Source organism: Perissodus microlepis, chromosome 17 (assembly GCF_051167445.1).
Source record: "Perissodus microlepis isolate ML-2025 ecotype Zambia chromosome 17, ASM5116744v1, whole genome shotgun sequence".
NCBI classification, from domain to species: Eukaryota; Metazoa; Chordata; class Actinopteri; order Cichliformes; family Cichlidae; genus Perissodus; species Perissodus microlepis.
This window is the reverse complement of record NC_140477.1, coordinates 20,761,411-20,789,132: the sequence shown is the minus strand read 5'-3', so window position 1 is coordinate 20,789,132 and position 27,722 is coordinate 20,761,411. Positions and strand designations below refer to the sequence as shown.

General features: G+C 43.0%; 1 protein-coding gene across 1 annotated transcript; it reads right to left on the bottom strand.

Moving 5' to 3' along the window:
* Positions 1–2,837: 2,837 nt before the first annotated feature.
* LOC146369551 (general transcription factor II-I repeat domain-containing protein 2-like) lies at positions 2,838–5,594 on the bottom strand. Its single transcript, XM_084910684.1, has 2 exons — positions 4,850–5,594; positions 2,838–2,998 (listed from the first exon to the last, which is right to left on the bottom strand). The coding sequence occupies exons 1-2, from the start codon at positions 5,592–5,594 to the stop codon at positions 2,838–2,840; spliced, it is 906 nt and encodes a 301-aa protein (XP_084766810.1).
* Between the last annotated feature and the right edge of the window lie 22,128 nt (positions 5,595–27,722).

Here is a 27,722-nt window from a genome sequence, read left to right as displayed (position 1 = left end):
TACCACTGGAGTGGGGCCCGGACGGGTGAACCCATGTCTGGGTCGCCTGATTCCGGGCCCCTCCCACAGTTGAGGCGGGGAGGACTCGGAGCCTAGGCTCAGCTGTCCTCCAGCCGTCCTCCTCCTTCCTGACATCCTTTGAGTTGGACCTAGTGGCCAGCACTGCTGCAGGCTGTGTCCCCTGGCCTATTGCGCGCGCTTCGCCAGTTTTATACGCCAGTCGGACCTTGCTGCGTCTGGCGGCTCGGCCAGAGGTTGACAATTCTCTGGCCTGCGGCGCTGGCTCTCTGTCTGGCACATTGCCCAATTATTACGGGTCTACATGGCCGGCAGGGCCCGGTCAGTGAGCTGAGACCCCGGCGAGTCACGTCCCTGGCTGCACTGCAGCTCCAGGCTGTCTTCCCCTGGCGTGTTGCCTGCATTCGCCAGCTTACGCGCCAGTTGGACCTTGCTACAGCGAGTGAGCGTTCCCCAGCCGATTTTAGCCGGATTCTCTATGGCATATCAGATGCTGCAGCTCCTGGCTGTGTTCCCCTGGCGTACAGCCCGCGGTTCGCCGGCTCACACGACTGTCGGTCCTCGCTGTGTCTGATACGTCAACCAGCGAGTGTTCTCCAGCACACGGCGCTGGCTCTCTGTCTAGTGCGTTGCCCCTGTGTCGCGGGTCACATGGCCAGCAGGTGCCCGCTCAGTGAGCTGACACTTCCCGACTGTTTGCTAGTGTCTACGGACGGTGCAGAGTGGCTGCTATGCCCTGGTGACGAACCTTGGGTTGCTCCTCACTTGGGCCCTCAGTGGCCTGAGCCACCAGCCCCTCCCCTGTCGTGGATGATGCAGGTCAGCTGCTCTGCTCCTGGGACAGGCCCTGGGCCTCGTCCTACCTCGGCCATCCACTGAGTGGCCGAGCTGCTGCGAAAGGCTCTCTCTCCCTGGCGCTGTGTCACTGCCTAGTGCCAGGCGGGGATCTGTTGTGACTTGACTTCTCCAGCCGGTGGCTCCATCTTCCCGTCTGGAGCGTTATCCGCATATCGCGGATTTCTGTCACAGCGATAGCCAGCTGCTGTGCTCGAGTGGCTTGGTAGGCTGTGTTCCCCTGGCGTTTGCCCGCGTTTGCCGGCTTACACGCCAGTCTCACCTTGCTGTGGCGAGTGGCATTTCTCCAGCCTAGTGTAGCCTGTTCTTTCTGGCGTGTTGCCCGCAATGCGCCGTGCACACGGCCAGCAGAGCTCCTGTCATTGCTCGAGTGTGGCGGCTTCTTGGCTCTGACTGCAGCTTAAGCCGCCGCTGCTGCTGCTGCTGCTGCTGCTGCTGCTGCTGCTGCTACTGCTGCAGCTGCAGGCTGTGTTACCCTGGCGTATTGCCCGCACTTTGCCAGTTTACGCACTAGCCAGGCCTCACTGTGTCTGATGCTCAGCCAGGGATTGAGTGTTCTCCAGCCTGCAGCGCCAGGCTCCCTGCAGGCGGTTCACTGGTTACACGATAGCCAGACCTCGCTGTGTCTGATACGCCAGCCAGCGAGTGTGTTGTGCTCCAGCCTGCGGCGCCGGCAGTACCAGGGTGTCTTGTCCTCGAGTTCACTCTTGCGGCTCCCCTGTCTATGGACGGAGCTCAGCAGCCGCTTGGCCCTGGGGTTAGCCCTCCTCAGCAGTGGCTGCACTGCAGCTGCCGGCTGTGTTCCCCTGGCATGTTGCCCGCCTTCGCCGGCTTACACGCCAGTCGGACCTCGCTGTGTCTGATACGTCAGCCAACGAATGTGTGTTCTCCAGCCTCTTTAACCAGTCTCTGTCTGGCATATAGGCTGCTGCGGCTGCAGGCTGTGTTTCCCCGGCGTTTTGCCGCATTCGCCGGCTTGCCCACCAGTCGGTCCTCGCTGTGTCTGATGCCTCAGCCAGCGAATAAGTGTTCCCCAGCCTGCGGCGCTGGCTCCCTGTCTGGCGTTGTCCGCTTCTTGCAGGGTTGCGCACCCAGTAGGGTCCCCACTCAGCGGCTCAGTGAGCTACACTTCCTCTCCTCACTCTGCTCCTGGGATTCCAGGTTCGGACCGTCCGTCGCTCCAACCGCATACCACGGGTTTGCACTTGTCAGACCTCGCTGTGTCTGACATTTCGGCTAATGAATGAGATCGTCCCCAGCCTGCAACGCTGGCTCCCTGTTGGTGCTTCGCCTGTGTGTCACGAACTTACACTGCCAGCACGGGAACGCCCAGTAGTACTTTGTTTGACTCCTCTGTCTGCGGACAAAAAATGGTAAATTGCCTGTATTTGTATAGGGCTTTACTAGTCCCTAAGGACCCCAAAGCACTTTACACAACCAGTCATCCACCCATTCACACACACATTCACACACTGGTGATGGCAAGCTACGTCGTAGCCACAGCCACCCTGGGGTGCACTGACAGACAAGTGCGCCCCAGACAAGCACGTGGTGACGGTGCTGGGAGTGGGCCTTCGGGTCATTGCCTTGCTCAGCCCTCCACTTACGCAGGTTAGGCTGCCAGCCACCCCCTCCCTGTCTGTCTACAGCTCGGGGCGGCTTCGCCTTTGAGGATGAATGGGTCACATCCCAAGCTAGACCTGCGGTTGCTGGCTGTGTTCCCCTGGTGTGTTGCCCGCTTCGCCGGCTTACATGCCAGTCGGACCTCGCTGTAGCGAGTGAGAGTTCTCCAGCCTGTAGCGCAGACTCTCTATCTGGCATTGCCCGCATGTCGTAGGCCTGTGCGACCAGCAGGATGCTACTTGGCAGCTCGGTGTGCTGTGCTCCCTGGCAGTCTGCCTCGCAGTTCCCGGGCTGACCTTGAGCGGCCGATCACTTGCGGTCCTGCATCCTGCATGACCGGTTCAGGCCAGTCTGGCGTCTGCAGACTGCTGCCTCTGCCCCCTGGCTCGACCTTTGCGTCTGCGAAGCCCTGACCAGGGTGGTGTGCCTATTGGTGCGTTGTCACTGACTCCCGGCACCTTCACTCTCGGCGGTTTGGTTCCACTGTCTCCTCGTGGGGTGTCTTACAGAGTTATCCCGTACATATGGTATATGTAACGGTGTGGAGAGATAGTCTCAATATGCTAGAGAACGTACAGTTATGGTGTAACCTTGGTTCTCTTAGTGCAGGGGTGTCAAACTCATTTTGGGCTGGGGGCCGCATACAGCTTAATCTGATCTCAAGGGGGCCAGACCAGTAAACTCATTCCAAAATTACATAGAACTAACAGTAAGTCCACTTTTTTTCTTTGTATTAGTGCAAAGAAGAAATAAATTATAAAAATCTTTACATTAAATTAATTGTCCTTTTACACTTTTACTCAGTTTAACATTTATTTAAGTGCATTATACATAAAAATCTGATCACAGTGATTGTACAATGTTTTAAAACATTTAGTCAACAAACAGTTTTGTGGAACTTAAAAACACTGCCCTGCATGTTAAAATACATCAAACACATCTAAATTTAGAAATGAATGAATTTAAAATCCATTTTCCACATCTAGGAAGCAATTCTGAACACATAAATTGAGGCCACACACTTGAAATCTTAAGTGGTAGCTGTTTTAAACAGACATTTGATGAAGTAAATTTGGCCCCTTCCTTGTTAATGCATAAAATGTAAACAAAAAAAACCTCACATAGATAACATATGTGGCATGCATAAGACATAATATTTTACTTAACAATAGTCTTCTCTTGTAAATCTGTTTCTGACTACCACTGACTTTCACAGCAATTACTAGAGCAAATATTCACATTTGTTTATTTTATAGTGCAACGTTCAAAGCAGCATTCCATAGAATTTAGTCTTGCTCAGTATTTGCCCCTGAAACTTGGCATCTTTTAGCCTGCACAAGTGCATCAATATCAGGCATCATATCCTGAGTAGCAGCCAGTTTCAGAATCTCATTTAAGTGCTTATGTGTGAGCTTTGAGCGTAGCTTTGTTTTATTAATGGTCATGAGTGAGAAAACTTGCTCACAAAGGTAGGTAGTCCCAAACATGGACAACATTTTTGCAGCCAGTGCTGTCAATTTAGGATAGCGTGGTAGGAGATACTTGTAAAATGTGTCCAAGCCCACTGAGGCAAATTTGTCCTTCAATTCTACATCACACTGCAAATCAATGATTTCAAGTTGCATGTCAACAGGCACATCAGAAGCTCTGACGGTGAGCGAAAAACTGCGAATTCTGTCTCGAGTTCGCTAAAGACCTGAAATCGTTTCTCAAATTCCCTCAGCAACCCTGAAATCTTGTCTTTGTACTGTTTCACGTCAGGATTAACACTTGCTGCGCACACATCTCGGAGACAGGGAAAATGAGCAGGGTCTCCGCTTGCTATCTGCGTCTCCCATAACGTGAGCTTTAACTTGAATGCATGTATGCTGTCATAATACTGTTACAAATTTTTTGCGTCCCTGCAACATTCTGTTCAGATTATTCAAGTGCTCTGTAATATCAACCATAAATGCAAGGTCCTGCAGCCAAAGTGGGCACTGTAATTCCTTAACAGGTTTTCCTTTTTTCTCCATAAATTGTCCGATTTCCCCACGTAGATCAAAGAAGCGCTTCAGCACAGCACCTCTGCTTAACCATCTTACCTCAGTATGGTATGGCAGACCATGGGTAATGTTACAGTCACTGAGAATGCTGTCAAACTGACGATGATTGAGACCTCTGGCTCGGATGAAATTAACAGTTCGGACAACCACCTCCATGACGTGATCCATTTTTAAGGACTTGCAGCATAATGCCTCCTGATGCAAAATGCAATGAAATGTCCAAAAATCATCCCCTCTATTTGCAGCTTGTACTTTCTCTCTGAACTTGGTCACAACACCTGCTTTTTTCCTGATCATTGACGGCGCACCATCAGTGGCCAGGCTTACGGCGCGGGACCAGTCCGCCCCGACCCTGTCCAGTGCTCCAACTACGGAGCGGAAAATGTCCTCAGCTGTTGTGGTGTCGATCATAGGCACCAACTCGAGAAACTCCTCTGTGACAGTCAAAGTATCATCAACTCCACGAATGAATATGGCCAGTTGAGCGATGTCTGTAATATCAGTACTCTCATCAATTGGAACAGAAAATGCCAGAAATGACTCCACTTTGCGTTTCAGTTGGCTGTCCAAATCTGCCGATTTTTCCGAAATCCTGTCTGCCACGGTATTTCTCGTCAAGCTAATATTGGCAAAAGCTTGTCGCTTCTCAGGACACACAATTTCAGCAGCCTTCAGCATGCAGTTTTTGACAAACTCCCCCTCAGAGTACGGCTTTGATGCTAATGCTACTTGGCTAGCAATTACGTAGCTGGCTTTCACCGCAGCATCACTGACCTCTCGGCTCCGGGTGAAAACAGATTGCTGTTTCCTCAGACCAACCAACATTTCATTTACCTTCTGTTTTCTCAGTTCTCCGTGCAAGCTGTTGTATTTTTCACCATGTTGAGTTTCGTAGTGGTGCCGAATATTGTACTCCTTAAGCACTGAAACTTGCCGCATGCACACTAGGCACACGGGTTTCCCATTCACCTCCGTGAACATATAGGAAGAAGTCCATTTTTCTTGAAAAATCCGACACTCTGTGTCCACTTTTCTCTTTTTTGACAAAGACATTTCGCTGATGAGGGTGCCCGTTCCAAGAGAAAAAGCGGGTAAAGCGATTGAACTGACTAAAACACAACGTCCCTAGCGAACAACATAGGAACTGCAGATTTTAAAGAAAATGAAGTTTATTCTTTTTTTTTTAATAATGCAAATTTATCCCCGGGCGGACCAAACCCCCTGGCGGGCCATATGTTTGACACCCCTGTCTTAGTGAGAGACTATCTCTCCACCGTCAGGCCGCTCGGAGACGCATTCTGATCAAACTATCACCGGTGTCACTTCTGCACAGCTGTTTTATACGTGAGCTGTGGGGCGTAGCCGGGCGTGCCAGAGTGTCTTAAAGAGATTTCCACACGCCACGACCAAGGGGGGTCATGGCGTGTGCATATGGAATATGTAACGGTGTGGAGAGATAGTCTCTCACTATGCGAACCAAGGTTACACCGTAACCGTACGGTTTGTGAGTCTGCTGTTGAGGCCTCAGTGTGAACATTTTTTGCAAAGCTGAAGGCACTTGGTTTGTTGGCTTCGTGTTTCAGCCCTGGAAGATCCATCCATCTTTTCTACTGAAGTGGGAATTAACTCACTTTTGGAAGTGGCCGTTAAAAGAACTGTGGTGACTTTGGGTTTCATAGTTAAATCTCAGGTTTTCTACTTAAAAAAATCCCTAAAACATCTTCAGTAACTTTAAATGATAACTTAGCTCTTTTATTCATTCTGTGTGTTATCCTTTTTTTATTTCCCTCCATTTCATATAGACAAAGAACAGCCTAGCCCATAGGACTTTCCAAATCTACCTGAGCACAATGAGTCACATTCACTCATTCACCCAGCACTCTATTATGTGCCTTTAAGTCCTTTCTGAGGATCATTTGAGGCTTCAGGCTGCAGAAACTCATAGGCCGACGCTTCATGCCCACAGTAACAATGAAAGCAGCTCAATGAGCGGCGATAAATCATTTTTACAGACAATTGATTGACCCATAATTAAACACATTAGAGCATTTGTGAATATGGGTTATAGGTACAAACAGTTTAGGTATGATAAACACAAATAGAGCATTTATTTGTTAGTTTTACATTGGAACATTGTATCACCATGATTCTTTGTTTTAATCACTGATTAATTCAGTTTCATTTATATAGCACCAAATCACAACAGCAGTTCCCTCAAGGTGTTTCTTCTGTAAAGTAAAGATCCCACAATAATATGGTTGTCATAATTTTTCTGGAAAAAGATAATACTGTTTGTCGATTTGATCATTATAAGGTTTTTTTTTTATACCTTTAAAACAGTTTAACATAAAGAGTAACGACGAATGTTGTTGAATTTCAGCATAAAACACAAGTGTTTCAAACTGTCCTTAGATTTATTTACAGCGGATAAGAAAGCAAGTGTACAGAAAGTACAAATGGAAATGAGTTCATCCATCAACCAACCATATGGAGAGCGAAAGGTCCACAATTAAGAAAGAAATGTACAAATATGTTTTTCGATGTGGATCAAAGCAAACACGCCAGCATAAAGACAAACTGTGCAAGAAATAAACTGAACTCATCTGAGTTGAAGAAAGTCGAGGATCCTCTGCAGCCTCTGTGGCTCGATGTGTTCAGCTTCTTTCCAGTCCACGTTCAGCGCTGCGTGACGACCTCCGACCTTTAGATGGCTGACCCCTCTCTACCTCTCTCCGTTTCCTACTCTCTTTCTGTCTCTGTGACTTCCACCCTTGTGGGACTAACCTTGTTAAATAAAGCTTCATCTAAAATGACTCCATCCTGCCTGTCTGCTCTGCTCTGCAATAAATCCTTCATCAAACACAGAGGAGCGCGTCGATCAATATCAAACCACCGGGACTGAGAGCTCATGTGTGTGTCTGCCAGAGTGAGTGTGTTCTCACCGTTTTACCACTGAGTGGTAGGACTGATGCTGCTTTATTAGCGAAATAAAGCTCTGTCAAGGTTATATAGTTTTATTTATTCAATCTGTATGTTAATAGGAATTTGGAGCTTTATTTGTACAGTTACAATCAAAAACCATTCAACCTGCAAGACATTCTAGTGAAGTGAATGGAATTTAATGAAACTGTATTAGGTGAAGCCTTGATAAAGTCAAGGAAAGTTTAATAATGTATGGCTGAGTGAAGAATCCCGACCAATCTTACTCTTAATCCTACAGAGTTTAGCTTGCTGCTGTGAAGGCTCTGGTGTGCACCCAGTGTCTTTAAGTAATTATCAAAGTAACCAGGATACCTCCTGCAATCATCTATGCTGGCTTCAGGGTGAGCAAATAAAGATGCAAAGATATGCTTCATCTTCTTTTCTCTGTGTGTGTGGATGCAGACAGACAAATTCTACTGAATGACAGCAACATCAGGAAGAAGGAACACAAGAAGCTGGAAAATTACCGAGGTACTGAGAGAAGAGCAGAAGAGAGAAGATGTGGAAGGTGAAGGTAGCAGTGGTCCCAGTGGTAATGACCCCCAAGGTGAGCGAGTGGCTCCAGGGGCCAAAGGGTAATATATATATATGTATGTAAATACACACACATTGTCATGTTCAAGAAACTTCTTAATTTAATGGCATTTACGTCTGTGCCCAACGCCATGGGAGACTCACCTTAAGCCTTGTGGGTTGCCTGGAGTTCTAATATACCAACTGAAACACCAGAAATCCTTCGAATCCATTGAGTATCTCCAGTGAAGTTGTATGAGCAGACATCCTCCAACATAACTTCTAGAATGAAGTCTGAGAACAAAAATCTAATCACCTCATTTAGTGCTGCCTGAGGTGCCTGTTTCAGAGCTTTAGTGGGAGCAGAGATACCATAACCTAAGAGTCTTGGAGGAGCATTACGCTAATATTTAATGAAACTAGTAAAGCTGTCAGGAAGATAGCTTTAAGCAGTACAAGCATGAAATGTGTTAGGTGGTACAACAATGACCATTTTTTACTGATGTAAAAAACCTCTGACAGCCAGAAAGAGGAAACAAAGTTGACATCGATACTGAGATTATGTGTTTAGACTACAGTGCTGTGAAAAAGGATTTTCCTCCTTGCCTCCTTACTAATTTCCAAGTTTTTTGCACATTTGTCACACTTAAATTTTAATATTAACCAGAGAGAACCTGATAAATTACAAAATGCAGTTTTTAAAGTATTTCATTTTAGAGTATTTCATTTATTAAAGAGAAAAAGCTATCCAAACCTCCCTGCTCCTGTCTGGAAAAAGTGTTGTTAAATTGTTATTAAATCATGAGTTAACTATGATTAACCACATTAAACACACACCATTGACTGATTATTGAAAGGCCTTTTAACCCTTTAAGACCTACCATAGAACCAAGTCCGCCAGAGCTTATATTATATTTTTACATGTTGTAGAGCCATTTTTGGGAGCATTTCAAGTTGCTATACATCAATACAACCATTATAGCCCAAATGTTAATGATAAGTCTGCATTAAGTGCATAGTAATTACAAAAATTGCAAGAAAGTGCAATAAACTACAAAAAAATTTAAAATCGTTTTTGTTTTTTTAACATATATTTCTAGTTAGAGAAATTTAAGAGGCTTATCCCTCAAAACTGGCATCCTCCCCTCCCTTCTTTTCCTCCCCATCCCGGCTACCTCCCTCTTCCCGCTCCACCACACCCACCCACACAGGTAGGGCCTTGGGGTGCGGGTGTGTCACCAGGGTGCAGGGGAGACATTCCCCCCCCTCTGTCCTCTTCTGGCCACCTGTGCCTCAATTTTATCTCACAACTTAGACATCCACATTATTTACACTCTCATAACACACACATATATATAGGGCCTTGAGGGTGGGCACGTTAACGCCGTCCAGTGGACGGTCTGTGTATTCAAACCTACCCCTGGCGCCGGTGCCCACCTCTCAATTTTAAATCCATGTAGACATTGAGGGTTCTCGGGAGGGGCCGTGCTAACACCTGCTGCTCTCTGGCAGCAGCACCATGCTCTCCCTTGTTTTAAATGCACTTTAGAGCAACACGCAGCAACACTACACATGAGCGGGAGGAGTGAGGTATGGGGTCTTCACACACCCCCGTCCTCTACTAGCCATCGGGGCGGGGGGGCTGGGAGGAGATGTTGGCTGTCCGATTGGCCTCCCTGCTGCTGTGGAGCCTGGGACGGTCTGCTTGCCTCCACCCCGGAGGGAAGGGTAACATCTCTTGGGTCTGGGTGCCGTTTCCCCCTCTGGGGGCGAGGGTACCTGGACCCGGGGTATAGAGTATGTTTGGGGAGTGTGATTGTGTGTACATGTCCATTTATGTCAATCCTTACGTTGGGTGAGTGCTGAGTGTTTGTATATGTGTGCATGAGGGTGGGAATGCATGTTTGTGTCTGTGTGTGCCTGTTTGTCTGTGTCTATATGTCAGGTCGGGTCTTAGACTCCACCTCTCTGGGAACTCCCAGGCCCTCCAAAGTGTGGAGGCCTATCTCCCCTCACCACACTCCCTGCCGGTGACTGATGCCCTCAGGGGTCGGTGCGTTGGTGGTTCTTGGTGTCCGGGGCTGGGCGCTCAGGTATGTACCAGCTCACTCCCGGTGGCTACTTGGCGGGGCCTGGTGCCTGTTGCTCGGTCAGGCCTCTTCCGGGGCGCGGGGGGCCCTCGGGCCTCTGGGCCTGCGGCTCGGTTCACTCTGGCACAGCTGGCTGCCGGCGGAGCCGGCGGGCACGCCGGTGCAGCCCCCTTTAGCTTCTGCTCGGTGGCTACTGGGTGACCCCTCGTCTGGGGATCCTCTGCCCTTCCCATGAGGGTGGCACGGATGCCCCTCCGGTGGCCCTCCTTGGGCTCTCGCACTCTGGGGCCTCTGGATGTCTGGGGCCTGGATCTCCTCCATGCCTGCTTCATGCCCTGGGGGACCGGGCTATGGCTCTCTACATCCTCTTGCAGACCATTACATGGGGAAACCATTTGAATACAAGCGCGCTGATCCACACAGGTGTGCACACGGGTGTTCACTGTTCGTAGACTTAAATCACACCTTTCTTGGCTGCTACTTTAAAGCACATTGTGCGCTGTCTGTCCTGCGTGCTGCACAACAACATTCAATGTTTAATATTTACTGCTGTTTACACTTAGCTAGATTAATGCGATGGTGTTGTGTTTAGTATGTTGCTTTGGTTTTTTTTGCTTGTTTTCTATTCTTTTTCTCCCAACAGGTGATCCAGGAGATTTTTTTTTTTTCCCTTTCTCACTGTCCCTCTCCCCTTCTGTTTTTCTTTTCCTTCCTCTTTCTTTCTCCCTTTCCTATCCCTCACTCATGTCTGTCCCGTCTGTAACAACTGAAAATAAAATAAAATAAATGATAAAAACAAAGGTCGATCAAATGGACCAATACGGCAATGCCATGATGATCCATTTGGCAAAATAAATCCATTGGGTATCCTTGTTGGTCTTCAGACAACAATTCTGATGGCTAAAGAACCAAATGGGACAGGCAAAAAAAAACAAAAACAAAACTGTAAATACAAAAAAGTTGCACAAAATAGTTTCCCACCACAGGAAATTTATTTTAAGTGTCTTCATAGTTTTATTTTTGAAATACACCAATTTTTATATACTGCAGGAAAAACAAAAATAAATATTACAATGCAAATTTGCAAAAAAAGGCAGCATATGCATCAAAATAAACTATTTCCAGCAGTGCAGTATGAGTCCTAAGCATCCCAGAAATGACACAGAAAGTCATAAAGTCAAACATAACTTTTAAAAACACAAGTATAGGCTCATAAGGCCCTGATGGTAAAAAACGACATTTCCACAAAATGACGTCACGTCCGGTTTCGGGCAGGTCATGGCGGACATGCAATAGTTCGCGCTGATGGACGTAGGAAGTGTTACAAACAGCTGATCGGATTGGCAAAGCCCGTTTCTGGAATATTATGTTTTTGTTGCTGCAAGTGGTTTTTATGCAGTTTTTGCAAAGTTATATGTGGAAGGAAACTGTGACCAAGGAAAAGCTGATGGCATAAGATGTAAGTACAACTCCTCCGGTTTCATATGCAAAAAAAATTATTGTGCTAGCTTACGTGGTTGCAGTGCTACCAGGATTTAAAAATAGTTACGCAAAACAGAGCGTGCCCGCTCCGACCGGCTTTAAAGGGTTAAATCAAGAAATCACATAAATAGAACCTGACTGACAAAGTGAAGCAGTGTAAAAGATCTCAAAAAGCAACACATGGTGCCAAAATCTAAAGAACCAGTAGAGAAACAAAGTCTCTGTCATGGTGGATGGAATTAGAGGACTCATGTGCGAGACTCCTTGCGAAGTGATGGTGAATTTATTTACAGTGAAAACAAGGCAACAGTTTGACTCTGTAATCCAAAAGAGTAGTGAAGTGACAAGGTGACTTCTCCCTCTTGAAACACTACATCGACGACTCATCCAGGAGGTCAAATCTAAACAACATCTCCTCCATTGGAGAGTTCTAAGGAGAAAATTCACTGCTGAATAAAAACAAACAAAAAACATGAAGCCTCTTCTCATATTTGCCAAAAACATCTTGATCTGCCATGAGACTAATAGCATTTCATAAAAAAATATCACACCTGCCATCAATAATGGTGGTGCTAGTGTGATGGTCTGGGGCTGCTTCCCTGCTTCAGCATGACTCCGCTGTAATTGATGGAACCATGAATTCTGCTCTCGAACATAAAATCCTGAAGGCAAATATCTGGCCATCAGTTCATGCCTCAAAGCTAAAGCAGTAGGACAATAATCCAAAACACACCAGCAAGTCCACTTCTGAATGGCTCAAAAAACAAAAAAGGAACGTTTTCGTGTGGCCGAGTCAGTCTGGATTTAAATCTGACTGAGCTGCTTTGTCATGACCTTAAATAAATCATAAATAGGTTATCTTTGTCTAACATTAAAACTTGTTTGATGATCTGAAATGTGTAGGTGTGACAATATGTAAAAGTTTCAAGAAATCAATTAGAAGCAGATACTTTCTCACAGCACTGTATGTCACTGTTTCTCCAAACATGAAGAAGCTGTAGTCCTGTAGTCCTCTCTGATCACAGCTACTGGTATTAAAACAAAGCTGTTTATGTATCTGTCACATAATAATCATGCAGACAGGGTGGCTCAGTGACTACTAACTGGAACTGTTGCTTTCATTTTTGTATTAAGTGATTTGCATTGTGGGTATTTACTGCCTGTGGGCTTCGGACGATTAGATGCCCAGTATTTTGGATATTTCAAGGTTTTATTGTAAAGTGTGGCTGCAGTAACGAAACCCTTACCGGACTTTAGGTTTTTATCCTTCTATATTTTACTGTAGCCATTTTAAAATCTCTTAAATAAATAAAGTTTATTATAGGGAATTATCAGTAGCAGCCATATTAAGTGTATCATATAAATTGTTTTTTTTCCTGTTTTCTTTCATTTTATTATGCAGAAGGATAGAAACATAAGTTGTACTTCAGGTTTATGGCATATAAAAGACAGATTGATGCCTCCCCATTAAAACTGTATGGGGGACTCTATAAATTTATTATTCATAAGAACAGAGAGAGGAAGATGAGCACTCATAAAACAACAATATAAAACTCTCTGTCTAAGATATGAAGAATAAAAACATTATTAAAGCTATTCAGCCATGCGGAACACATTAAAACTGCATTATATGTGTTACCTTGTAGCAGTATCTCAGTAAAAATGGCTCCAATATCACTGTTCGTTCATAACAAGCAGTCAAAAAGGCTGACTCGTATTTCATTGGTTTCCTCCGAACAGAACCAGCTCATCTTTTGTGATTCACTAGCAAATGAGTACATTTCCAATCTTACAGCAGAACATTTCATTTATAAGAGAAAAATGCAGGCCTTATCTCAACTCAGCTCACGGAGATACAAAGACAGACGCTAAAGAACCATGACATACAAATTTGAGCATGAGCTTCTTTTTTGTTCCACGTGAGTCAAAATATTCTTCAGGGTAAAGTGTTGGTGGAAAAGTGGATGCAGGGTAACAGGAGTATTACACAAAGCACCAGCTTTTCCCAAGAATTTTATCACCACGCTGTCTTATTTTGGATATTTCTGTTTTCATGTGAAGGAAATGAAAATTTGACAGTGATCTTGGGACTCAACTCACTCCGGTGTGGCCTGCTGCACTCTTACTAAATCTTTCTTCTTCATCTGACAATATTTAAGACATTCCGGTGAAATAGAATCAAAAATTTCCACTTCAGTCACATTTTATTGGCTGTTTTAAAATCCACCATGGTGGTGATGTACAGGGGAAAATCTCAAATTAAACTGTTGTCGATATGGACCTCACTATACAGGTATATCAGGGGCAGTTCAACAGCTAGCTCCAAATAATTCCACAGCGCCTGACAGTTCAACTCTGCAGTCTTACTGAACCAGGTGGAATTCCTTCCTGACATGTCCTGTCCGGGCAGAGACATGCTACGGGCTCATTAAATGTTCTACTTCAGTTGAATTGGTTAAACTGTCATACCCAACTTGTGGGTAAGGAAAGCAGTCCAACAGAGCTAAAGAAGGTTTCATCAATAAAGTCAATATGTTTTCTTAAAGCTTTCTCTCTTCTTTTTGGCATTGTTGTTACTGGAGTCAGACCAGACATAACTCCTTAATCTTGGCAGAAAACACAGCTTTAATTACCACAGACACAGACAGTGTGTAACATCCTGGCAACACACCAAAGTTACAAATGAAGTATTTATGATCCACACTCAGCTGTTGGGTAATTTATTCTCAGCTTTTTTCTTTTTTTTTAGAAATTCACATAGTTCGTTAATTACCTGCTAATTTTTGTGCGACACACATACATATGACTACGTGCTAATTGTTTTCATAAGAAAAACAAGAGGAGGGACAGGACGAAGACGTATGTGGAGACAGAAAGACAACTTTGAAAGTAGAAATTAAACCAAACCCCCTCCTGCTCCCTCTGATGATGACATTCAGCAATAAATTTGAATTGATTTTTGTCCGAAAGCCCCATACTATTCATTGCCATGGAAACGGACACACCGTCGTTATGGGATGTTCCACTCTAAATGGACCCAGCAGCATGTGAATGCCAGGTTCTCTGTGTGTGTGCTGAAGTTTCAGCTGTGGTGGATGAGTAAATTAACAGTGTGTGTGTGCGCGTGTGTGTCCTCAGGCAGTCAACCAGCCCTCTCATCCTCACTTCCTAATGAGATTTAATGCTGAGTTGTCCACCTAACACACACACACACGCTCAAGCACGCTCACATAAGCACACACAGTTTATCCAGCGCAATTTTAATAATAACTTCCTGCCTTTATCCCAGTTGCACTTTGCCTATTTGACACTCAGTGCAGCAACTGATGAAATTATTCAGTAATTTCAAAGTAACACAGGCTGACCTAAAGGAGGCGCTAAACCCCTCTTATCAGTTCGTGGCTCAGGACTGGGATGTCAGCGGGGTCGTAAATCTTAAGCAGACATGTCCACCCCAGAGGACAACTTTTTCATCCTTTGACTTGTTCATCTGGCATTAACATCAGGTCAAAAAAAATTAACTGCTTTGCTGTACGGCCAAACGCCTGCAACATTGATAACTTCCAAATCAACCACACTTACTTTTTGTTTCAGCCGGTTCACCTCAGACGGTGAACACCACAGGCAGACTTGAAACTATCAAAGAAACATTTACATGTGACTAAGATCAATCCAAATTTGCTCTTTAGCTGATGGATGGTTGCAGGTTCCAGTTAAATAGCTATGTCGACCAACCTTTATCCTCCACTCCCATTTGGAGTTAGCTGAAATGGTCATCTCATAGCTGAGATAAATTTGTTCAGCTGTGAAATGTTGGATCCTGTCTTTGATCCAGACAGAGACCAAAAAAGGATGAGGCACTTAAAGAAGTTTAGATAGAAATCTCTGGAAGGCACTGGCTAGTCTCCAACCCTTGCCCTTCATCTTTGACTCAACAGTTGAAATAAAACAAATGAACAACTCATGTTATTGCACATGAGCACCACAGAGGCTCGCAACAGTTTCAGAAACCAGTGTCAATCTGTGTGCATGTGTGGAAAAAGAGTTTTGAACCTTGCTTTGGCTTTGACTGGAGATCATCCCTGTGCTGCGTGTTCCTCTGGTACTAACCATATAAACCAACACTGTTGGACAACCTGTGCATGAAAACCACCTGTTACAAGTAACCAAAGCACAACTTTTGACCCAGCTCCAAAACTCCATGCATCCCAATACATCTGAGCGTCAATGGGATGAGTAAAAAAAAAAGTCCAACCCACTACTAACTCCAACTAATTGCAATCTAACATAATCCAAGTGGCCCCACCAAAATCCAAGACCTGCAGTTACAGTTTTGTTGTTTATCTTTTTAAGGGTTGGGGTTAGGTTGAAATGTATCCACAGTCTATAGATTTTTTAGAAACTAGAAGATGTTACATTTCAAATACTTTCTTATTTATTTAGGATTACAGTTTTTCTGTCCAAATTTCCTCCCTGCTCCAGAGAGGCAAAAGTTCTTCAGAAGGAGGTGTACATGAACCAATCTAGATGGGTCATCAGTGACCTGGAGTGTGTTAAGCACTTACTGTTTATTATTCACATCCAGAGAAATCATAGTGACAAATATTTCTGGTTATTGAAGAAGGAATGTTTAAGAACTTATCAAATGACAAAAGTAAAACGTGACCTCAGAACACATATTTAGTGGAAAATATCTTCTATAGCCTTTAATGTACTCCCTTCAGCTAAACCTATTTAAAATTCCCTGTTTAATTTCTCCTATCTGGTCAAAACACGTTGAACCATAAAGTCAGCTCCTGTGGAGCTGCGTTCGATGGTGTGAAACTCCTGCAGGCTTCATGGTTAGAAGTTTATGCAATATTATGAGTATTCTCTGATTGGCCATGTGATGATCACTTACACAGTGAAAGCTCAGAGGAAGCAATGAAGCACCTTCTATATTTAAATATTTCCTGTCTATAATTTGAATGATTAAAACATTACTTTTTTTTTTAAAAAACAATGACAGAAAAGCTCCCTCTGTCAAAGACCTGTGAAGCTTTGATTAGTTGGTGAATTGCATGTAGTCTGTCATGTATCGCAGCCATGAAATCAAAGGTGGATCCATACGTTTTTGGACAATGACTGATTTTTTGTAGTTTTACTTCTGTACACCATCACGACGCAATCCAGACGTAGAGCTTTAATTGAAAGTGCTTTAACAAATGTATTACATTAACTGTTCAGGAATTGCAGCCAATACGACACACTTTTATTATTTTAAATATAGGGATATGTATAATTCTTGGATGAAAATAATTTGCAGTCAATGCATGTCTAAAGTCTACAGCTCAGTCCTCTGGGTGGTAAAAATAATCCCGACTGGGCAATGAACAGGTGAGGGATTTAGCCATATTTGAATAATATCTAATATTGCTTTGTTGAACTTGTGAATTAAAGCTGTAAATCTGCATCTCCAATCATATCTTAATTGTTTGATTTGAAATCCTCTGCGGTGGTGTACACAAGCCTGTATTACTGTAGAACCAGCTAATATGACACTATGAGCATTAGAGACAAATAAGGCTTTACACTGGTGGCCTTTCCTTTTGTTTCTTAGTCCTGAAATATAAAAAGAACCCAAAGCTTTTCAACTTGAGTTTATATTTAAAAAAGTGTGAACATGTAATAACATTTTATGACATTAATTATCCAACTACTGGAAAAGCAGTGGTACGGATAAAGACAAAGAAGAAGAAAGGGGGTGAAGGAAAGAAATACAGTAAGAAAGAAATGAGCGAGAGAAAGACACAAAAAAGAAAAAAATGACTTTGACAGCTGAGCTTCAGGGATCTACCCCAAGGTACTGAGTCAGCTACCACACACACACACAACACACAACCAAATACACACAGAAAGCTCTCCGACTGATACACACACTGAGAAAGTCTCGTATCACCATAGGAGGTTGACAAAAATCCATCATGACACACCCATTGACTAAAAATGGGCTTTGAAGCAGAACTGTGCTGTCTGCACACACATGATTACACACAAGCACACAAACTGACTGCTGACGCATCGCACCGCCTTCTGCTCTCACAACTTTATCTCTACAAGAACTTCAGAGGGAGAGAAAAAGGAGACGTGGCTGTGAAAGACGTACAGCGAGAGAGTTACAGCAGCAGGAGTTAATGAAATAAATGAGGAAATGCAAGGAGGGAAACATACATCGGATTATTGACTGAATTTAAATGGGAAAAGAACAATCAATTGCTTCTCTGCACATCAGTATCCTGCAGCTTTATTTGTATGAAGGCCTGTGCCCCTGATAACAGTGTTGTAAATATTTCATGGCCGATGCCTACACATTCCATGTAGTGTCAGGATAAAGCACTAAAGACTTGTTTCTTTTTTCTGGCCTGTGGTCTCTGACTTTTTAAATGTTACTTTTTATTTTATTGTGTGGCTGGTTTCCTCGACCTGCTGGGACAGCACGTGTGCCGCAGCTCGGGTCACGCTGTTCATAATTCATGCGTGCTGAAATATGATCCCTGTTTGGACAAAAGCTCATGAGATCTGTGAAGTAGATTTCAGTACCCACTGCCATACAGGTAAGTAGCTCAGGTTAGCGTCTCTCATGAAATTAAGTTCTAGTTTTTAAATGTATAAATACCTTTCAAGTGTGAGAGCAGTGGATAGAGTTTGGATCCAACAGGAACAATTAACGTGTGCAACACCTGCAGGTTAAATATCTATCGAGTCTGAGCCACATTAATGGAAACTGCAGAAACAGTCAGAACAGATTTATGCTCATCAAAATCACTTTCAGTGGGTTTATACTGTACCTTTGAAGGAGTGGATGAAGTCTTTACATTAGGAGGGATCTTAGATAAGAACTGTGAGTTATTTGCATTGTAAGAAGTCAGCCGGGGAAGACTTCTTCCACTTTCAACTCAAAGGAAACACTAAAGACCAAGAGAGGAGATCAAGAGCGTGCTGAAGGGATCAAACCTGGGAAGGTGTCCCCTACAGAAGAGGTGCACTTGCTCAATCTTTCTAAATGGGGGTTTAAGCAGACATGCATATTTCTGGTTTTGTCTTTGTTATCTGGGGTTTGACAGGCAGGACTTTGCATAATGCAGTTGGATCCGCTTCTTCTCTCTTCAAAGACCTCAATGAAAGAGTTAGAGTGGATCATCTCATCAGCAGGAAGAGGAAAAAAAGTGAACAGCAGTCACATTCCCTTCACTGCTGTGACTGGTAAGCTTTATTCTTCTTTTTATTACCGAAGTTTATTCAGTGTCGTTTTTCACCAGGTTTCAGCGTTTACAGAGCTGGCTTAAAACCAGTGTGCTCACAGCAGTTTGTCAAACAAAAATTAATCTATTTTACTTTTCATGTTCGTAGACACAAGGTATCAATGAAATAAATGAATAAGTAATAATTTTATGCATTTTTTGTAGCAAAAGCAGGGAGGTGTTACCATGGGAACCAAGAAGACAAATTTTTTAAAGTGCTGTTTAAAAACAACTGAAACCATATTTTTCTAACCTTAAGTTAAGGTTAAAAATGGAAAAAAAAAAAAAAAGTCAGCAACACGAAACAACAGATTAAAGGTTTTGACTATGTTACAAATGGATGTCTTGACATTTTCCACCAATGTCAAAGAAAAGTTTTTATTTATTAGCAACCCCAAAATTGTAGTTTGATATGCTTACTTTATGCTGGTTATGTTTTTCTGTTGTTGGTCACCGAGTGACTAATGCTTATACAAAAGCATACCTTTCAAAGCTGTTACCTTTGAATGTTTATAACTTTAAACTGTTAGATGGGAGCCAGATAGCGTGCAGAATTTTCCCTGTTTGAAGGCATGCACAAACACAGCATAGGGCCAAAAGTTGGATTTTTAACTTGCAGGAAGTATTCTATACTTAATCACCTCCTGTTCTGAACATCTGACCATGTAAAATAAAGTCTTCTGATATTGCAACACTTCAGAAAAAAATACAAAAGTATTTCACATTATAACTCCTTTAAGGCTCCTGTTAGTCTCGCTGCAAGTGGACATGCATCTCCTCCAAAAAAGAAAAGGATAAAAGGAAAGTCTTCCACTGGGAAGGTGATTGGCTTCAATCTTCCATCCCTCCAGGATCCTAAGGTTAGCAGGAAAGATTCCACCCCAGACAAAAAAATTTTTGAACTACTCCCCTCCAGCAAGAACAGCTTCTTTCCAGCAGCAGCTCACCTCATCAGCAAGGGTTGGGATCCCTACTGATAGGAACTCTTAGGCCACTTGCTTTTTAGCACTGCAATCTCACTCATTGCTCACTAGCTTTAGTTTTTCTGAGATATCCAGAGGAATTAAACATATTCCCATTAGGGTAATCCTTGACCAATAACTGAATCTGTTCCTTTTGTTTTGGTTTGAGTATTGTTAATTATTGTATAGCTATGGGGACAAAACCCAATTTGATCATACACTTGTGACGTGTAGCATTCACAAGGTCACATATCCGTGGACAGGATTCTTCCCTCTCATTGGTAGCTGAGAAAAGTTTATCTTGGGTCACGCCCATTTTCCATCACCAACAGTTATTTTGTCACATCCGCAATGACTGCTCGCCTCATGTTACTGCTGCTTTTGTGTCCAAATGAATTCAATTTGTTTAGTCTCCGTATTTTCATATGAACGAAACATATAAACAATGATCCATGCTCATCTGTCTGTGTGTTGCACGGTGAGCTTCTTTGTATGGATGTGTGGATTTTTGCCACACCAAACAATCGTCACACCGCCCTTTCACTGTGAGTAATGAGGTGTGGAACTGTGAACTGTGATGGCTCGTTGGTTCAGTCGGATAAGATCTGAAGCTACAATAGTGCAGCAGATTAGGTAACAGTCATGCAAGAATTTCGGTCAGATCATGTGTGTCCTGTTTTTAAAGACGAGCAAAGAAAACTCAATTGTACATTTCCAGCCTTCTGGCTGAAATTACAACCAGTGTACTGCAATCTGGCGTCATGATTAATCCCACCATGGTATTGTTCCCACTTGCTGGAATTCTTTTGTTGGCATTTTCTTTTGTTTTAATTGAAACAAATTCTGGTTAACAAGGTCCCTCTTGCTTGAAAGTCCAGGAAGGGAACTCAACTGACATTCATGAAGGGTGTTGGCACGACTTTCATTTCACAACCATGTTTTCGAAAAAGCTGTGACACAACACAACATGTAATTATGGTCCTGTTGTCTCTGAAACTCTCAGTATGGTGGCAGTAAAAAATGCTAACGTCGAGTCCAAAACCAGAGGATGATGTCACAGTGGTTACGTCCTATGGGATGGCAGCAAGCGAAGTAACTATCTATAATACAACAATAAAAGGATGCTGCTAAAAACCCACCATGAATAATAACAAACATGCTTGCTTTTCTTTTCTTCCTTCTCTGTCATTGCAGCAGTTTTATTTGTTTTTGAGGAAACAGCTCTTTGCATCTGAGGTCATGACCACAGCTGTCACAGTGCTCAGTGATGCAGTGTGTGTGTGTATACGCTGCATAAAAAGAAATGTGAGTTTAAGGGCACAGAGGTCATTTGAAATTTAAACTCCATTTACACTGCTGTTGCACTGTCACAGAGAGTCTGGTGGGTAAACACACACACAAACATGTGCACGTACCTTTTAACCGCTGCTGTAAAGACCAGATATTGGGGCTGACAGCTTAAAAAGGTTTTCAGCAATACGAGGCTAAGTTACACCTTCAGAAATCCACTGGAGCACACACACACACACACACACACACTCAGAGGATTACAGTCTCAGCAGCGTGACAGCTGTGGTCAACTCTCTGAGCGGCTGCATGAAAACAAAAAAATCTGCAGCTCTAGCACAAAAATGCTCTTTTCCGCCTCAAAGCTAGCAGAAGTACTCGTGTGCTGTGAGCCGTCTGAGGAGAAGCATTTGTGGAGAACGGGGATTGTCTGTGCTTGGGTGGATTTTACAGTTAGAGATGTATTTTCAGAGCCGGTGAAGCATGAAGCTGCTGACTCTTTCAGCTAACTTTTTCCATGTAACTGAACAGACAGACAGACAGATTAACATTAATAAAATCATAACACAAAATCAAAACACAGCGATAATCACTGTGAGCAACACACCATGATCTGAAGAGTGGAGCTTCGAGTATGGAAGTCCAACACTGCCAAAATACAAATTATACATTTTTTTTAAATGGCTTAGAGATTAAAGACGTCAGTGGCAGATTTTTTGTGGGAGCAGATTATTATCATCTTGAAGAAAACATTGTACTAAAGTTGGACTCTAAAAGAGGAGGCATTAGAGGACTGATCCATCACCAAACAGGTGTGAATTGGTTTTGTGAGACTTTTCATCCTTGTTCGTTGTACGCTGCTGGACTGTAATTTTTGGGAACCTCTTGACTTTGTATAGAGTCAGCTTTTCCTCTGTGGTTCTACTCCCAGCCGGTTTGGGAAAGGCAGGTTGTTCTGGCAATGAAACAGTTTCTTCCCTGTCTTCCAAGTTTAGACAGCTTCAGCTCTTATCATTAATCTTAGAAATTTTTGAAGTGATTATGAGTTTGTTTTATAATCTGATGGGGCTGCATACATTCATATGTGTTTAAAGAATGACTTGTGGAAATTTTGGAGTCTTTGTTAACAACAATGATTAAAGACTGTTACACCTTGTTAACCCTTTAAAACCGGTCGGACCGGGCACGCTTCGTTTAGTGTAACTATTTCTAAATCTCTGTAGAACTTGAACCACGTAAGGTAGCATTGTAATTTTTTTTTGCATATGAAACTCGAGGAGTTGTACTTACATGTTATGCCATCAGCTTGTCCTGGTCACAGTTTCCTTCCACATATAGCTTTGCAAAAATTGCATAAAAAGCACTTGCAGCAACAAAAACATGATATTCCAGAAACATGCTTTGCAGATCTGATCAGCTGTTCATAACACTTCCTAGGTTGGAATAGACGTCAGCGCGTACTATCGCGTATCCGCCATTACCTGCCCGAAACCGGACGTGATGTAATTTTTGCGTAAAATGTAGTTTTTTACATCCAGGGCCTTATAAGCCTATGCTGGTGTTTTTAAAAGTCAAGTTTGACTTTATGCTTTTCTGTATCATCTCTGGGATGCTTAGAACTCAAATTGCACTGCTGGAAATAGTTTATTTTGATGCACATGCTGTTTTTTTTTTGCAAATTTGCATTAGAATATTTATTTTCGTTTTTCCTGCAGTATATAAAAATTGGTTTATCTCAAAAATGAAACTATAAAGACACTCAAAATAAATTTCCTGTGGTTGGAAACTTTTTTGTGCAACTTTTTTGTATTTACAGTTTTGAGGAATAAACCTCTCGAATTTCTCTAACTAGAAGTATATGTAAAAAAACAAAAACGATTTTCAATTTTTTGTAGTTTATTGCACTTTTTTTTTGCAATTTATGTAGTTTCTATGGACTTAATGCATACATATTATTAATATTTGGGCTATAACAGTTGTATTGATGTATAGCAACTTGAAATGCTCCCAAAAATGGCACTATAGCATGTAAAAATATAAAGATAAGGTCTGGCGGACTCTATGGTAGGTGTTAAAGGGTTAATGCTTGAAAATAAACAGGTATTTGTTTGCCATTCTATAAATCAATAAAATCTATATTAATGCATTTAATGGTATATTCACTTTTTTTTTTTTTTTTAACTTATGGTATTTTAGTGCAGGTCAGCTGTCCTGGTGATTAACCTGACTGTGGAGGTTTCCCTCTGGATCCAGTGTTATGCTTCGTGCGCAGCCCGAGGACAGCCAGGCCTCAGGTGCACTCTGTTGTGTTGTGTCGTGTTGTGAGTTTAACACATGACATGACACCTTAAAGCCTCCAGGACTTCTCGATCACAGCAACATGTACTGAGCACTGAGCGCAGCTGCACCACCAGCCTCCTGTCGCTCTGTTTGGGGTGCTCGTAGTCACGCCGTCAGTCGATATGGGAACTTTAGTGTCTGCTCCCGCCTGCAGTCTTTTCCTCTCAGCGCCCCTCTGTTGTGTTTCTTTTTGTGAATGCTGGTTCAATAAATCGAACAGCTTCTCCTTGTGCACCACACACATATTCCTCAATCCACACTGGAACTTTGGCATGGTGAGCTACACAAAATACACCTGTTAGCAAATGTCAGCACATCTAGTACTTTATACACTTTTTGGAAGAGACTATGAAAATGCTTTCCAGGCTAATTTGGCATCAGGCAATAACGATACTGTAAGTAACTGTGCGTTAACAATATAACATTCAACCTTATCTCTGTTCAAAACAGGGAATGCAAAGTATCTCTTTACTACAGTATTTACCAGGTGTACCATGACATTTTGCCAGATCTGTGCAACAAAACATCTGCCAGTGCCATAAACAAGCCATAAATGCCAGAGGGAGTCCAAATTAGGCTCCAATGGTCCTGCTATCTGGGATAAAGACCCCCACCCCCACCCAGGAATGGCTTTTCTGTAATGCTGTGAGCCATCGATGCAGCCTGTGATTTTTAAACGAAAAGCTCTAAAAATATGATTTTTGGGTGTCTTATTTTAGATTTCAGCGTCTCTTTAACAGGCCAAAAAAACATGTAAAACAGCAGCACATGTTTGACATATGTGTAAAATCTCTTAATCCTCTTCCATGAAGCACAAATCTGTCAGAGATTCAGAGAATGAAAACAGCATCAGGATACATCTGAGGGAAAATAATTCAGTTTCCTTGGAAACCAGGCAAATGTGACAACTGCAGCAAAGCAAAAACTCCGACTTTGTGGAGGTTTTTTTCCTTACCGGTCATTTGTCTTCCCTGAGCCTCTGAGACGCTTCAGATCCTGAAATCACCAACATTTGAAGCAGAAAGCCACACTGGAGATAAGGTGACAGGAAGAGGAGCAGCTGACATCACAAGCTGGAAAACTGCCAAATAAACCGTACTCTTTAAAAGACCACCAGACACTAGGAGAGGCTGTTCTCTGAGGGGCTCAGGTCATCTGTTACATATGGTTTCAGCTCTTAATTACAATTCCTTCAATTACACAATCATTTTAAAAACACTATAGCAATATAAAGCACATTAACTAGCATGTAGAAACCAGGATACAACATTGAACTGCTGACTGAAACACACACACCTTTCAGACTGCGCAGTTTCTTGTTAGTTCACATGTTCACACGTTTCTGAACTGTCAGAAAATCTATGCTATAACTCTCGTATATCAGCGCTGCTGGATGTCAATCATGGATCTTTTAACAGAATGATGCCATTCAGCCTGGTCCACACATTCCTCAGTGGCGACTTCCACTTGTCATAGAACAGACCACATTATAGAAATGCACACATTGTCAGTTCACTGCTTGAAGCAAAAAGAGATTTGAAAATGAGAGCTGGAGCCTGAAGGTGAAACTCTACTGCCCATGTGCAACAGGCCGCAAAACACAGAAGATAACCGGGAAGACAGAGCTCAGTCGGCTAAAATGCCATGCAAGCAGTTTTCATGCTTGGGCACCATTTTTGAGTTCTCTGCTTCTTTGTTTCTGCTGTAAAGTTAGACTTTTAACATGGAGGTCTGTGAAACTGAATAACTTTTTAAACCACTTTGATTTATCTTTGCCTTTTTGGATTTGCTTCACTAAGCCAACCTATATTAGCTTAAACTGCAGTACTGCAACTTTTCCATTCAGTACAGTCGTATATAATCACAGTAAGAATGAAAAATACAAATTTAAAAACAAAACAGGACCAGACAAACCGTACTCCATTCTGACTTCAAAATCCAGATTTTATAAGTGGACTGGTACTTTTCTACTCTGAGCTCTCACAGCACTTTCTTACTGCGTCACTCATTCATTCACACATGACAGTATTTTCTATGTCTAGGCACTTTTAACCTAAAATTCTCACTCTCACACTTTTAAGGATGTGTAAGGATGAATCTTCCCCAAAGGTACTTCAACTTGCACACAGGTGATCCAGGGATTGAATCTTGGACCTTTGCATAAGTAGATGACCCACACTACTGAGAGTATTGTTGTTGATACCGCCACAAGGTCATACATTAAAAGACATCCTGTGCACATTTATGCGATCTAAGCTCCATCTGAGAAGGTTTTGAAAAATCTGACAAAAAAAATTGTTTCTTTCTTTTTGTTTCGCATTAAATCCTGAAAACACCTGTGGGGGTTTTCACCAACTCTGGAGCTTTTTGGCCTCTTTTACACTCCTGCGTCTAAAAAAGAAGTACATGCTAACTCGTTAGCAGGTTTGACACTTTGCCATGAGGGTCTTCTGCCACCAAGAGGGCAGAAATGGTGGTGCATATATCAGAGCAGTTTCTCAAACAAAAAAAAAGTTTTCAGTGGTTGGATCCTCCACAGTCCTCTTCTCTGTAAAGTTTTAATGAGGTTGCCTAAAGAAGTAGTTCTTGTTATACCAGCTAGCTCCCACACAGGCTGGAGCTGAAATATTGTTATGTGCCGCTGGCTGAATTAATGTGATGACTGATCATTTAGTTGGACTGTTTGGTGTAGGCGTCCACTTTTCTGTCTTTTTTTGGAGTGGAAAGCATGAGGGCTGAGACAGCCGGGAAGCTAACTCTGCTTTGCCAAAACAAACAAATCTTCAGCTTTTAAGCTTTTAACGTTGAACACGATCTGTGTCCATGTAAGTGTGTACAAAACTGAAAACAAAGCAGGGAAGCAGACTGAACATTTCCAGTGATAAATATAGCCACTTTCTGCAAATCATGCTTGTTGTCAGTCTGCAACAGGAGGGGTGTTTTCATCTAAGCAGAGGCTCCCCATCAGCGCTCACTGGGGTGTATCTTCTCAGAGTTTGTCCAAATAAATCTGTGCTGTCACTGAGCTCTCTGCTGGAACGTCCTCATCAAACAACCAGTCTGTTGTTTTACAACAATCAACAATAGAAAATCAAATGTTTTTTTTGTTTTTTTGGCCCACGACTGTTAATCTGCCTTTATTATTCACTGCAATGTGGGATTTTCTGTGGGGATTTATAATACATTTCAGCGTAAGCCGACTGCTATGAATCATTTCTTGCTCTCTGACATTAATAGAAACTTTTAAAAACGCATGAAGGTGCTTTCATGCAGGCAAAGCACCTAAAGGTGTAGCAGCTTCTGAAGAGGATGTGAAATGTTAAATACTCCTAGCATCCCATCTGCACAAAAACAAACAAACTACACCCAGAAGCGAGTATGCTGGGGTCCAACTCAACTCAGAACCTAAAGCTATAAGGAGGGCCTACACAGGTGGTTTAATGCATGTTTGCACACTTGGGGAGGCTCAGATGCCGTGCTGTGACGCCGAGAGCTGCTCCGGGCTTGGACCACATGGAATAACCAAGTGAGGCTTGCTCACTTGTCCCAGATCTCACAGCTGGATTATGAAACTCTGACATGTGAAAGCTTTAGAAAAGGAGTACGCAGGTTCATCACTTTGTTTTTCTTTTGGATGGCTTATGGTTGCTTCATGTTGCATTTGCATTATTAGCATTACCTCTTTGTGCTCATTTGGCATCTCTTCGTGCTTGCTTTTTGTTCCAGTGGGTGAGGAGCCCTCTGACCTGCCTCAACACTCAGACTCAGCCTCCATGAGTCTATTCAGTATTCCAATAGTGTTTACACCACTGCAACATTCATAGAATTTATTGTGGCTCCACTGCTGGAAATTACACTGAATTATGGAACTGCCATACAATCAATCCTCTGCTCTAACCCTGACTGCCTCCACAGTCTGAGTCTAATTATTAATGTTGAATTAATGGTTTACGCAACTGACATTATGACCTGATTTTAGATGAGTTTGTGAGGTAAGCATTTCATTATGCTCGAACCCTCAGACGATTAACAATGCAGCATGTAGGAGGCACCAGCAGAACTCCAGACTAATGACAATAGCTTTAATTCTCACACACAGACTGTATATCCAAGTGAGGAAGTGCTTTTAACCTGCATTCTTTCTAATGACCAGCAGGGTCAGCCAGTGCACTTGCTCAGCTGGTGAACAGATGTGAGCAGAACAGAACACTCTTGGCCTAGAGTGTTCTGGTGTGTTTTAACACA